The 14818-nt window shown below is 42.8% G+C and overlaps 1 protein-coding gene across 1 annotated transcript in view; it reads left to right on the top strand.

The window, feature by feature from the left end:
• Positions 1 to 8346, top strand: part of LOC133977030 (nuclear factor 1 A-type-like) — a gene marked incomplete at its 5' end in the record, with an annotated part of 16381 nt that extends 8035 nt beyond the window's left edge. Inside the window, 1 exon segment of the mRNA XM_062415173.1 lies at positions 3037 to 8346. Within this exon segment, the coding sequence (XP_062271157.1) occupies positions 3037 to 3118 (82 nt within the window).
• Positions 8347 to 14818: the final 6472 nt, after the last annotated feature.

Here is a 14818-nt window from a genome sequence, read left to right as displayed (position 1 = left end):
AAAAAGAAAAACATTTTAAATGGCAGCAACTTGGAGCTAATTATTTATTTTAAAGAAGCTTTAACTACCTGCAGAACTTGTTTAGAATCAGCCAAACTACAAATAACCTCCTGTTGTTGTCTGAACACCTTCACACACTTCAGCAGCAGCTTTGCATCATCAGTTAGAAAACTTCTGATTTCAACAATTTCCCAAAAAAAAGAAACTAAAGCACCAAAATGTGGATTAATCTGCTGCTGAACATATTCCTTAATAAATGCTCCACTTCCTGTTTGTTTGCTAAAAGCTGAACGCTACATGAGAACAGCTGTTTCAGGAAATGACCAAACCTTCTTTTTTATTTTTTATGTCACCATCTTTATCCTTTAAAGTCCCTCTATCATCTCTCTCTCTCTCTCTCTCCCTCTCTCTCTCTCTCTCTCTCTCTCTCTCTCTATCATCTCTCTCTCTCTCTCTCTCTCTCTCCCTCTCTCTCTCTCTCGCTCTCTCCCTCTCCCTCTCCCTCTCTCTCTCTCTCTCTCTCTCTCTCTCTCTCTCTCTCTCTCTCCCTCTCTCTCTCTCTCTCTCATCTCCTTCACTCTCATTCTCTTCTCCTTTCTTTCTTTCTCTCTGTGTCTAAGATGAGTATCTACAGTCTGAATCACAGCTGTCAGCATCAGCCCGCTGTGTGGTAACATTACTCCACACACACACACACACACACACACACACACACACACACACACACACACACACACACACCGTCTGGCCTGTGAGAGTTTCATCTTCTCTGAGTCTTCTCAGGACAGAGGGAGGAGCTGCAGTGCAGGGAGCGAGCGAGAGGGGCGAGAGACACTGAGACACACTGGGGGAGAGAGAGAGAGAGAGGGAGCGAGGTAGAAAAGTCCCAGCGTCAGCAAGTTGTATTGATTAAAAACTAACCTTCCAGTCTTCTCCTCTATCACTACTGCACACACACACACACACACACACACACACACGCACTTATACACACACAAACGCACGAACACACACACAGCAATAGAATTACAACGAGTCAGGAGTGAAGTCTGAGTGCAGAGAAACCCTGCAACACACACGCACACACACACATGTACACGCACACACACACACACACACACACACACACATACTATGTACCTTCATCACACACTCATGCACTTTATTTAAACTTTCACTTTACCTTCAATATTCAAATGCACATATTCTAAATTGTGTGTACATTTTTAAGAGTGTGTGTGTGTGTGTATGTGTGTGTGTGTGTGTGTGTAGATGTGTGTGTGTGTTTGAATCAATACCAAGATGTGTGTGTGTGTGTGTGTGTGTGTGTGTAGAAGTGCAGTGTGGGACGGGGATAGAGAGATGAATGTAAAGAAGAAGGAAGAAGAAAGGGGAAGACGAGGGAGGGGCGGAGAAAGGGTTGGGTTAAGGAAGGGGAGACGATGCGGTTGCCTTGACGATGGTAGTCACGTCCCGGGCCGTCTGGTTGTCCCTAGCAACCAGACATGATGTAACACGGAGATGAACTTGAACTCAGCGGGGCAGCGAGGAAGAAGAAGAGGAGGAAGAAGAAGAAGAAGAAGAAGAAGGAGGGAGAAATTCTTGAAATGAGAGCGATGCACCTGTTGGCGATCGATACGGGGCGATCGGAGATGGATGGCACACACACACTCACACACACACACACACACACACTCACACACACACACACACACACACAGTTCAGTGATGCTGTGGAGATGATAGAAAGTGTCGTAAACTTCACCCAGAGAAATGAAACGATAGAGAAGCTGAAGATGCTTTCAGACTCTTTGATGCTCAACATGTCGGATTAATTCATCACAGAGTCATGTGAGGTTCCCGACCAATCACAGCGCTCCATTTTTAACGGCACAGCGATGATGTAAGCTGGCGTGCAGAGACTCAGAAGTGTTGGCGTGTTGGGATGTTTTGTTTGTTTATCGATGTCGATACGATGTGATCTGTTGGATGTTCAGAGTTGTGATGGTTACTATGGAAATGTAATAGATTACAGATTACTAGTTACTCTGTTTAAAATGTAATAAGTAATGTAACTATTTCAATGACTTCATCAAAGTAATGTAACTTATTACATTTGATGACTTTTCTAATTTTCTAACCAATGTTTTCATCTGTTTAGGTAAATGTTCCTTCCTTCCTTCCTTCCTTCCTTCCTTCCTTCCTTCCTTCCTTCTGTCCTTCCATCTGTCCTTACTTCCTTCCTTCCTTCCTTCTGTCCTTCTGTCCTTCTGTCTTTCCTTCCTCCTGTCCTTCCGTCCTTCCTTCCTTCCTTCCTTCCTTCCTTCCTTCCTTCTCTCCATCTGTCCTTCCTCCCTACTTTCCTTCCTTCCTTCCTTCCTTCCTTCCTTCCTACCTTCCTTCTGTCCTTCCTTCCTTCCTTCCTTCTGTTCTTTCTTCCTTCCTTCCATCTGTCCTTCCTTCCTTCTTTCCTCCCTTCTTTCCTTCCTTCCATCTGTCCTTCCCTCCTCCCTTCCTTCCTTCTTTGCTTCCTTCCTTCCTTCCTTCCTTCCTTCCTCCTGTCCTTCCTTCATTCCTTCCTTTTTGGTGGGCTTAATGGGAACATTTACCCTAACAAATGAAAACATTGGTTAGAACATTAGAAAAGTCATCAAATGTAATAAGTTACATTACTTTGATGAAGTCATTGAAATAGTTACATTACTTATTACATTTTAAACAGAGTAACTAGTAATCTGTAACACTGGATGTGTAACGAGAGCTGGATACGGGAATCAAAGATGATGGATGTTCACTTGAAAAACAGTTTTCTAGTTGCCGTTACCGTAGCAACCAACAATAAAAATCACTTTTCTCTGCTTTATAAATAGTTTGTATGGATATAAAACCTTCATGGATTATAAATTGATAACATAAAGAGTTGTAACGGACCTGTCACCGCTGCTGTGGTGACATCACCACTCGCTGGTCAAAGGCTCCTGGTTCTGGCCTCTGATTGGTCCATTTTAACGCCTGTCTCTCTCTCTCTCTCCACAGTGGTACCTGGGATAAGTACTCCAGAGGCCCCTCCCCCCTCCACCCACCTGTACGACAGATCGCTGCAGCCCCACCTCCTTGAACTTTGACCTTCGGCGCCAGCTGCAACAGAGAGCCAACCCCCCCCCCCCTCAGTATTGCCCCCCCCGCCCACCGGCCCCCCCTTCCTCCTCCCACTGTGCGCCTGACTCCGCCCCCACCAGCGCCACACAGACTCCAGCATGGCTACAGCGGATCAAACGCACCCAGACGCCACTCTGTGAACTCACAGACCTAACCCCCCCCCCCCCCCCCCCCATCCACCTCCCTCGCACCCCCAAAACCAGACCGGGGTGGAGATATTCAGAAATTCATGGGGGGGGTCGGTTGGGTTTCGGGGGGGGTTGAGCCTTCAATTTTTGGGAACGCAGTAAGACTGAATCACAGAGCTTTCCTACATACAAACTCTCCCATCATCCTTTGCAGTGTGTGTATCCAGTGGACTCACCCCCCCCACCACCTCCACCTCACCTCACCGTGCCCCCCCCCACTACCACTGCCCCCCCCCACCACCACCACCACTGCTCCCAGTTGATGCTTTGGGGCTGGTTTAGGTGGTGGGACAGGACGATATACGCCGTAGTAAATAGGGGGGGGGGGGGGGGGGAGGTGTTACCTGGCCTCAGATACCACCAGCTGACCCCCCCCCCCCACCCCCCCTCAGCCCTCACACACCTCATGGGATGGACTCCACCCCCATTTGCCCCCCCCCCCACTGGTGGCAGTATGGGGATGTAGGAAGACGACAAAGCTCTTTCCCAGGACATGGACCAGTGCTTAATGGAAAGAGCTGACGGGCGGCAGGGGGGGGGCGCCCATGTCACAGTAATAACATGAACATGCAAGGGTGGGGGTGCAGGCTGCAGGGTTATAATAGGGGTGGGGTTTGGGGGTGGGTCAGGAATCAGGGGGTTTGTTGATGCGAAGTGTTGCGAGCAGACGCTGGTGGATCCGAGCTCGTTTATCTGGGAGACTTTGGCTTCATGGCTCATTGATTTTTTCTCTCTTAGCCGTCATTTCAGCTGGTCCCCCCCCCCCCCACCCCCACCCCCCCACTTCCTCTTCCTCCTCTCTCCATCCACCGGTCCGGGTGAAGCTACAGCATGCTATCAGGATGGGCAGGAAAAACTCTGGTGTCCGAAACATGAAGCAGGCAGACAGGAGACAGACTAAAACTTTACCAGTGGAATATTGATCATGAGGAAAGTGCAATTTTGTTGGCTAGCTGTTGGATAGTTAAATATCTTTGTAAGATAGCTCATTGAGAACAGTTGTTGAAAAGTATATATAAATATATATTTTTCTTCCTAGTCCGCTCACACCTCTGGGACTCTAAAATATTGGGGTACAAAAGACAACAACACAGCGTTGAACTAGAACCCATAGCCTTTTGAGAAATAAGGGGAGCTGTATTCACTTTTATTGTTTATTATTTGTTGTTTGTTCATCTTGTAAATCTGTTAGCATGGTAGAACCAGAATCCCTTTAAAAGAATATCATTTTAAAAACAATCAATTTTTTAAAAAGCATTTCTTGCAGCTAAAGTCTGCTTTTCATTTTTATTTGAAAAAAAAAAAAAAAAAACGCTAAGCGATTTAACTTATTTTAAATGAGCACATTGTTTTACTTAAAAAGAAAAAAAATAGCAATTTGAAATTTCTCAAGAGGCGAAATCAGGAGAAAATATTACTGAGTGAATTTAAGCTGAACTAACTTTCTCCGGTTTCTGTTGGCGAGATAATCTTTAACAGGGGGGGCGTCGCCTAAGGTAACGGGCTGCCCCTCTGGTTGGCTGGGTCTCATAGAGGCTCCGACCAATCAAAAGCACTTATTCCTGCAGTTGGCCAATCGGCTGCGAGCGTGTAATCAGGGGGTGTGGTTTAGCTATAAAGAGGAAGAGCAGAGGGTAACTTTCTGGAAGCTTTCGTCCACAAATAGACAGCCGAGCGCTTCACATGCAACTTACCATTTTATTGAACTTCAGTTTTTTGTTTTTTCCTTTCCTATACTATATATATAAATATATATATATACAGTAAATATATACACATGCACACACACACATATACATGCACACACACACACACACTCTTACGACCATCCAGCGTCGAACAAAAGTGAATTTAAGTGAAAAAGTTACGAAAAAAAACCTACAAAAAAAAAATCTGCATGTTCTAGTGTTAGTGACAAATTTTTCCATAGATGATGTAGTTAGTGAGATAAAGACACTATATTGTAAACCCAACATCAGGCACTTGCCAGCAGCCGTCTATTAGTTTTTCTATGGCTCTCCTTCACAAACAACCAGCTCTCTTCGCTTTCTCGGCATCTTCTCCATTTCTTTTGTTATTTCTTCTTTCCCCTTTTTTCCTCTTCCCCTCTCTTCCTTCTTTCAAATAACAGACTCTGCAAATTCTGCTTCCTCAGTTCCCACGATGTTCCTTCTCTAAATCATCTTCTGTACGTTATTAAAAAATTGCACGACAACAATTGTTCCTCATCGATGTGCCTTGAGCTACGGTCCAGTCCTGAGAGGTTGCACAAGATCCAAAATGTGGAGAGTCTCGTTTGCTTCTCGTTTATATGATTTATTTTCTTCTTTCTTTCTTAAATTTTCCTCCACACCTCCACTTGATTTTGTTGGTAACTGGAGCAATTAAGACAACGATAAAAAGCCGAGGAGGAACGCTGTGATTTACAGAAAGACTCATTGATAACCTCTCAGTATTATGAGGTCTCAGGCCTGTGCTGCACTGCTTTCTACCCCCCAAAACCTCCCAAAAACCTCCCCAAAAACCTCCCAAAAACCTCCCCAAACACCCTGCAGCACTGAGCAGAGACCTCACAGGTGAATCTACACCAGCTACAATCAGGTCAATCACCTCCAGATCTCTGCTAAAACACAGTCTGGTGAAATTTGGTGAAGTGAGCACCGAGAAAAGGAACATAAAACTATAAGCTGACAGTTAATCTGAGTTTAAACAGTTACTGAAGTTACTTTAAAGTCTTATTTAACAGTTACATAATAGCAGCAAAGACGCCTTGTATAACGTTAGATAGCAGTCTAGCACATTTCAGCAGTTTAAATCAATTTGCTCTGAGTTGTGTTATTCACATTATGCTGGTATAAATGTAAAGAACGAGAAAATGATGGTGTTGTTGTTATGACAATCGATCATTTACACATTTTACCAAGATATTTGCTCTTTGTAGTCAAACTATGAGTCAATATGAACAGAAAAAGTGGGATAAATTAGCTGTTAAATGGTCATAAACAAGTTAAAAAACTTCACTTTAAGAGTAAATTAATATTTTTTGACATCTAATCTGTAAAAACTTGACTTTCTCCCGCGCTAGTCAACAATGACATCGTGCTCATTTCACTAAATTTCATGTTGCAGCTGGAGCTCAGAGCTGCTCAGTGATTGGTTAGTTCAGTTAAACCCCCCCCCCCCCCACCTTTGTCTGCTGGGATAACATCCACCGATCGGTTGCTGCAATCTCCAAAAAACAGCAATTTTTATTCTTTTCAAGTCTTCCTGTTTTTCAATTTTTGTTCATTGTGCTTCTTTTTGTCGCCAGAAATGAATAATGAGGACATAAAAATATGCAATACCTGCTTGCACTCACTTAGACTTTTTTTAATATTGTTTATTTAGTTTTTTTTCTTTCTTTACTTTCAACCAAAGTTATCGTGCACGTGACTGGCGCCGTGCTCCGTGGTCGCTCCCTAAAAATGGTGAAGCCAGCCTCGCAGGGACGCTTCCGTCGCTCGGGGAAAACTCTACTTCCTTCCTTTCCTTTCCTTCTTTCCTTTCCTTACTTCCTTCCTGTTTTTTGATATTACCAGACGGCCGCAATACTACATTCGGGTCTCTCTTTTCCTCTTTCCTAATGGATTTTTATTTCTTTTTTTTTTTGGTCACAAGCAAGCCTTAAACAAGTCCAACTTCTTCTCCATCGCGCAGAGAACAGTTTATCAAAAAAAAAAAACAACACATTTTTAATAATAACGTCCAGTATTTGAAGCACGCCCCGCCCTGCTTGGCAGAGGTTTTAGTGAATAAATTGTTTACCCGTTCTGTGTTCAGTCCGTCTATTAAAAATTTAACGGACAGCGACGCGACGCTGCCGGCTGTGATGGTTTAGTAGTTCCACTTGTGTGGGTTGTGTTTCCTCTTAGTGTTTGTTTTGTCTCTGTTCTTGCTTACCCTTTAGCCATGAGTTGGGCATTACTTCCTTAATTATCTGCACTAAATATGAAATAAATGACAATAGTGAAAAAGTATGAAATATTTAAAAAAACAAAAAAACAAATACAGCTTCCAGGGCTTAAAAAAAAACGAGCGAAGGGAATATTATTATTATTATAAAAAAACATTAAAAAAATTGCACGGACATTTTTTTTAAAAAGTGTCACAAATCACAAAAATCACAAAATGTGAAACAGCCTAGCATCTAATCAGCGACTTTTTTGGGCTGTGTGTGTGTAAGATAAAGACAAAATTGCACCCTTTTTTAAAAGAAAGAAAAAAATGAAAAAGAAATATAAAAGCAATAGTTTGGGCAGTGTGTTTTTTTTTTTTGTTCTTGTGTTGTGTGTGTAATTTAGTTCTGGTACAGCAGCGAAGAGACGCAGAGAAGAGTTAGCTCTTTCAGGACGGGAGCGGGCAGAGCAGCTGGGAGACGTGTTTGTATGTTGTATAGTTTTATTAATTACACTGATTTTAAAGCTGCCCTATTTTATAATGCAGGACTTTTGTAACATTGATTAAATGAGGAAAAACTAGTGTTGTGAATTTTCTGATTGTTTGTATCGAGGCCACATTACTAGAACTGGTTTGGTTTGTTTTCTGGAAACTGGATTTAAGTTGAAAACTTTCCTGTTTCCTTATATTCTTTTTTTTTTTTCTTTATTTGCTTTTTCCTTTTTTGTATGTATTTAAGGACGTTTCCTCTGTTGATGGTATAGCATATTCCTGTACTTAAAAAGTATAGGGCGCTGTGGTGATAAGACCATTGTAAATGGATGTTACAGTATGCTGTATGTTTTGAAGGTAAATTGTTGCATCAGTGTTGATGAAGCTAAATCTAGGTAATTCTGAGGAAAATTGGTAAGAAAAGTGAGCGTTTTTTATGCATTTTAAAATTTAGTTTTAGGCAGGAGACAATGACATAGCCAGCCAAAGGATGCCCCTACTATAAATGCATCTAGGCATCTTTTTTTGTGTTCACCATTCCATGCAGGAAAATAAACAGCTTGATTATGCAACATGATTCTTTTTCTTTTCCATCTGTTTCTTTCTTCACTTGCCCACAAGATCACCACCTCCTCCTCTTCCTTTTCCTCCTCCTCTTCCTCTACCTCCTCCTCTTCCTCCTCACCCAGCACTCCCTGAGCCTGGAGGTCCGCTCTGATCTCCGTCCATCTACACATCCGCTGCTGCCTCATCACAGCATCACATACATGCAGCAGATAATCAGCCGAGGAACGACGAATCACCGGGATGCAGGACGGTTCCAGTGTGATCGGAGTTGTTTCACTAAATTTAACACAATTAATATTTATTTTAGAAATCTATGGATATTCTAAGCTGAATGTTATGACACAGAAAAGGAGAAACCAATTTAATCTCTATCACTTTATCTTCACTGGCCGTTGATATAAATCAGCACATCGTCGGCATATCGGCAGAGTCTGTGAGTTAATCCACAGTGCTGCTACCAATCAATATACAATCAATGAATTTCAGCCAATGGAGACAGCTCAATTAATCTGGTGTTGATCTTCTGGTTTAAATGATTCATTATTTGTCTTGAAAGTCATCCTCAGTCTAAAACCATAGACTGTATATAAGAAATGGACGTAACATCCGTGACGTCACCCATTGGTTTGTGGACTGCTGCTCGGAGGCCAATAATTTCGGATCTGAGCAGCGCCATCTTGAACATTTCCGGTGCATGCTGGGAAAAATAATAACACAGATTCTACTTATATGGGCATCAGGAGGGGCATGAGGAGCCCTCCTGAACCTGTGAACCAATCAACCTGTCAATCACGACGTAGCCACGCCCTAATGCATACCCTGCTTTATCGTCACATATAAAATCAGGGAGGCCAAAATGTCCCAAATGAACATCATACTGCATTGAAGAAGGCTTTAAACTAGCGATTGAGACCATAAACACATTTTGAAAACGTTTACTGAGGTTAGAAATCAAGTGAGAAGTTGGTGAATTCTCCATTGACTTGTATAGAGACGGAAGTCCTTTTGACACCAAAACGGTCGCCCCCTGGTGGCCTTTTGATAGAATGCAGTTTTAAGTTACACCGCGTTGGCCTCATTTCAGAGGACCGGAACTCCCCGCCTGTCTAAAACCCAACATTTATAAATGATTGAAAGTTGGAAACGAATATTTAGTTTTAAATCCAGTGGAGATCCCAAACATATCAAATATGCCAGATCCACAGACAAGGCATCCTGAATATTCCCATGCAGTGCAATGATGGATCCCTCAAATACACTTGAACTATCATTATCAATTCATCTGCTGATTCTTCACTCGATTAATTGCTTCATCAGAATTCATGATGACTTTTAAAACGTCTTCTTTTTGTCCAATTAACAGTCTGAAACTCAAAGATATTTAACTAACTAACATGCATGGACACAGCAAAGCTTCAAACCTTCACATTTGAGAAGCTGCAACCAGCAAAAATGTATCATTGTTGCTTAAAAAAATGACTAAATTGATTACTCGATTATCAAAATAGTTGCAGAGAGAATGTCCAAAAGTGAATGGTACTGTTTTAGTTCTTGATAGAGAGGAGGAACACCACTTCTTATTGACTTATTTTGGAGGGAATTTATTGTGCACATTTGCCTAAATACTGTCAGAATTAACCTTAAAGTGGTGGATGAATGCAAAACGGAGCGTTGACTCAAATCACACTGGAACTTGGAGTCCTTCAGTAGAGGATGTGTTGTGATTTTAACGGTCACTGAGTGTTTGGAAAGTGGTGTTGGAGGCTGAAAGTGAAGCCCATTACACCATCTTCTCCTCTTCCCCCACGTAACTAACCACACACACACACACACACACACACACACACACACAGGAATGAATGAAAGCTGAGGCTGAGAGAAGAGCGATGAGCCCATAAGGCCAGAGGCTGCATCCAAAAACCAGCTGAACCGACATGCTAACACACCACCAGCAGGGACATTTTTCCTCTCATTTTATCACGAATCCAACAAACCCAACAAACCCCTCCGAGCTTCTAACCGGCTGCTGAATCCTGAATCCTGCAGGACTTCACTCTGAATCTGGATTATTAAAAAAAAAACGAGAGCTGGAGTAAAAGACTGTTCCTTAAAAAAACTCCAGAAAGAAGTATTTACATCCACCTCTCCTCTCTCCCCTCCCTCCTCTTGCTCCCCCCCCCACTCCTCCACATCACCCCTCCCACCAGCCAAAAGTTGATTTTTGTGGATTTTGACAATGAGGAATTCTGCCGCTCCCATCAGGAAACAGGGTTGAACGAAGGCTGGTCTTTTTTAAAACGGCCGACGGTCTTTGTTGTCCAAAAAAAAAAAAAAAAATTCTCCTGGGTGGCGATTATCATCATCCAAGCCCAGAGCGACGCAACTCCATCAGATCAGACCCGCTGTGCGAGTCTGGAGGGTTTGGACGGGGGGGGGGGGTTGGGGAATAATCGAATTTGACCGGCTTGACGTGAAGAGGGGCAGAATTCTTCAGGCTTAGACCAGGGTATTTTTAATCCACCCCCAAGACGAAGTACTTTCAATGACTTTAGAGACCCGAGTATGTGAATTACAGCGCTTCAGTGACACCTGAAAATCCACGTCTAACAGCTTTTCATCCGCTCTGTTGTTGCATATATTCGGCGTGAAGTGAAACCCGGGCAGAGAGCGCAGCAGAAAGGAAGACATCCTTCTTCCTGCCCAGCCTGGTTGGGGGGAGGGGGGGGGAAATGAGTATAAATGGCATCACTTTAGAGAGATGAAGGAAAGTCATTGGACGGGGAGGCAGGTAACACTGAAGCTGCTCTCCGGCGCTCAACTGTAATGAATTACAGTGTCACTGCTCCTTTGCAAAGATATTTATTTATCCTGTTGCAAAAAACCATTACATGGTGCTAAGTGTTAAATCAAGCCGGTGAAAGGGGAGGTAATCTGGAAAATGTGACAATTTGAATTTACTATCATGCTTCCTGACAGCGTATCAAAGCATAGCAGTCTAATCTGCATGAGAACTATGCACTGACTAAAAACGAGCGTCCACGTGGACTCTGGTATCTACTTTGTGAAACTTCAAAGCCTCTGCCTTCTTTTAACGGTCAATCCTTTCTTTCTTTTTTCTTTTTTTTCTTTTCTTTTTTTCTTTCTCCCGTTTCCAAGATCCCAGCTTCTTTAAAAAGGACCGAAAACCCCTGAAGTTATACGAAAAACCTGAAAAAAAATAAAAATAAAAACAAACCAGCATATTACATGATATATTGAAAAAGATCAAATGTAGTGCCTGTGAAAACCTGTATTATAATAATGCTCTTCTGAATACTGAACTCAATACTTTGTTTGTAACTGTTGAACTTTCTGAACACCAGTAGCCTTTGCTGTCTGTCAGGCCCCTCTGATTATAGCTAATGTACAATAATCATAAGATATAATGATGCATGCTCCTCCATAATCGCCTAGTAAGCTGTTACGAAAACCAGAAATGAGAAAAAAAAAAAAAATTACACTAAAACCAGATTGTTCTGTTCCTGTTTTTGGTTCCTCTCTTCTGACTCTCACCTCTCCCTTTCTTTCTTTCTCCCCAAAAAAACGCCTCAAACCTTTTTCTGCCTCTTTTTTTTCCTTCTTCCTCCGTTTAACCTCCTTCATCTCTTTTCATCGGGACTCTTTCATCCCGCCATCATCGAGCGCCTCCACGGTTTTTCTACTGTGTGTGTCAGTTTATTATTGTCATTGATCTGATGGGTGTGCCACCATGATGACTGCCCCCCCCCTCCCCACTTCCACCTCCACCTCCACCCACATGGATGCTCAGCGGACTGCCGCAGCCTCGCAGGGTTTCAATCCGACAATCTCCGGCTAACTTTTAACATCAGCAAACACCCAGCTGGCCGAACACTCCTCCTCCTCCTCCTCCTCCTACTCCACCTCCTCTAAACTCCCACCCTCCTCCTCCTCCTCCCCCCCAACCTCCTCTCTTGTCCATTGACCGGCAGGCTGAGAAATCTCTGCGTGGCTCTGGGTGAATCCCTCTCCTCCCCCGGCGGTTTCCTGCAGGAGTCTGAATCGATGGCCTCTTTCTGCAGCGCTCAGCACTATCCTGGACAGAAACATCCCCCCCACCACCACCACCTCCTCACCCACCCCCCCTCAACCCCACACCTCCTTCCTCATCGAGCTCCGCTGCGTCTCCCCACGGCATGGACTTCAAACAAGCCGCCCGCTCCTCCAGGATGAGAAAGGTCTAGAAAGAGAACAAGGTAGCCAGCACCTGAGACTCTGAGACTCAACCTTACCCTCCCTCCCTCACCCTTCATCCTCCTCCTCCTCCTCCTCCTCTCCCACTCCCAGGCCAGCTGGGGTCGATTGGCTTGTCTAGCTCACCTCCAGTGGCTCCTCTCTGTTTTCGACTCGCGGGCCTGTCGATGCAGCTTGCCTCTTTGAAACTAAACAGCTTCTTCGACGTGTGCATCTCTTTTAGGGCAGAAAAACTTCGAGGTTGACAAACTTTGTTGATGACCACACTGTTTTTTTGTTTTGTTGTTGTTGTTTATTTTGTTTAAAGGACTGAGCCAATGATTTTTTGCAAGTTGTCGACTTTTCCATCGCTGCTAAAACGGTTTTTCAAAGTACGCTGTGGTGTTTTTAGAGGTTGCACACAATGTCTCTCTGGTGGGTTTATAATGTTTTTATAGTAGTTCTGAGATTTAGGTACTAAGAGCAGAACTACTAAACTTCATTTAACCAAAGAAACCAAACTTCTCAGATGCTTTAATTCAAATCAGGAGCAATCTGAGCAAAATTTAAGCTACAAAATGTCAAATCTGAGCAGATATTTGATGCCATTTTACAGCATTTGATCATTTATGACTGAACCTGTCTACTAGAAATTACATTTATGTGCCATTAGTGTGTAACAGCAGATATGCTCTGAGACAAAAGTGTTAAAGTGAGGGTCAAAAATACCTTGCAACATAACACTGTGTCAATTTAATTTGGGTTTAATCAAAAGGAGAAAAGAGGCGTCACTATATGTTCAATTTTCAGGCATTTCTGTAATATGAAGTCTGATATATTGGAGTTTTTAGAAAAAGTAAAAGTTTCCCAGTTGTTATTTTAACAGGGACGTTTGTGTGAACGTTAAGCCAGAAGTTGTGGTTCGTTTTCTAAAACCTTTTTTTATGCATAAATTGGAAAATATTCATACTGAACATACCTGCAAATTGTTCACAAACATATTTAATTTATCTACAAAATACAATTGAAGCAACCAAAGCAGGATTCAACTTTATGGTTGTATTTATGCACCTTCAGTTAGAGTTCAGAGCAAAGTTTTCCCTTCCTACATTTCCTTTAAAATGTAACAAATAAATAGAATATAAATGTAATTTCTAGGAGTCATGGTTGTTAAGTCTGACACCCAGCTCTGTTAATTTGAGCAGATTTTGGAGGCATTTATTTAACTCATGTCAGAGATATGCAACTCATTAAATAACCCATCACGATTGTTTAAATGATAACAATAATAATATTTTAATTTAACTAAATCAAGATCAAATCAGTCAGTTTTTACAGATGCTTTACCTGTAAAGACAGAGATGAAGTTTTCTGACTCAAAAAATCTCTGAAAATATAAATAATAAAGTGGAGGAGCACTGAATAAATGTGTTTAAAAAAGTATAAAACACAGCAGCATGTTTTGAAAAATGGTTGTTATTGTAGTTAATGGAAAGATTAAAACCTGCAGAATTATCATCATGTTCTTTTAAAAAGTGGAACATAAATCTTAATATCAGGTGTAAAAACTTCACTGTGTTAAAAAACAAACAAACCAGGGATGAGTTTTGTAATAATACGCCATAATAATATCCAGGACTGCCCACATCCACCTGTTTTCCAGCCTATTGATGTTGTGAATATTGGAGCTGATCACTGATACTGATAATCAATCAGCTTTAGATTAGCTTTTCTTTTTGGAGGTGTTTCTCGTTGCCTTTTTGGCCCCGTCGCTGCCATCTGGAGGCGATGCTAACTGTAGCTAACCCAAGACAATCTAGAGGAAGGAGAGCTTTATCTTTATCTTTATCTTTAACCCCCCTCCCCAAACCCCCCCGCTGCCCTCCTGAGTGCTGCTGAGCAGGCAGTCTGAGTCACACATTAGAGCCATCACATATCCCCAAAAATCCCCCCAGCTCACTCCAACTCCTCCCGTTCGGTTCCCCATCCTCTCATCCTCTCATCCTCACCCAGAACTGACTTTAAACTTTGTGCCACTCCAACTCCTCCCGTTCGGTCCCCCCTCCTCTCATCCTCTCATCCTCACCCAGAACTGACTTTAAACCTTGTGCCACTCCAACTCCTCCCGTTCGGTTCCCCATCCTCTCATCCTCTCATCCTCACCCAGAACTGACTTTAAACCTTGTGCCTCTACAACTCTTTTATGGAACAGGGCGGCGTTTTCTGCCGCTGCCGCCGCCGCCGCC

Source organism: Scomber scombrus, unplaced genomic scaffold (assembly GCF_963691925.1).
Source record: "Scomber scombrus unplaced genomic scaffold, fScoSco1.1 SCAFFOLD_326, whole genome shotgun sequence".
Taxonomy (NCBI): Eukaryota; Metazoa; Chordata; class Actinopteri; order Scombriformes; family Scombridae; genus Scomber; species Scomber scombrus.
The sequence above is the reverse complement of the archived record's forward strand: the minus strand, read 5'-3'. Positions and strand labels throughout refer to the sequence as shown.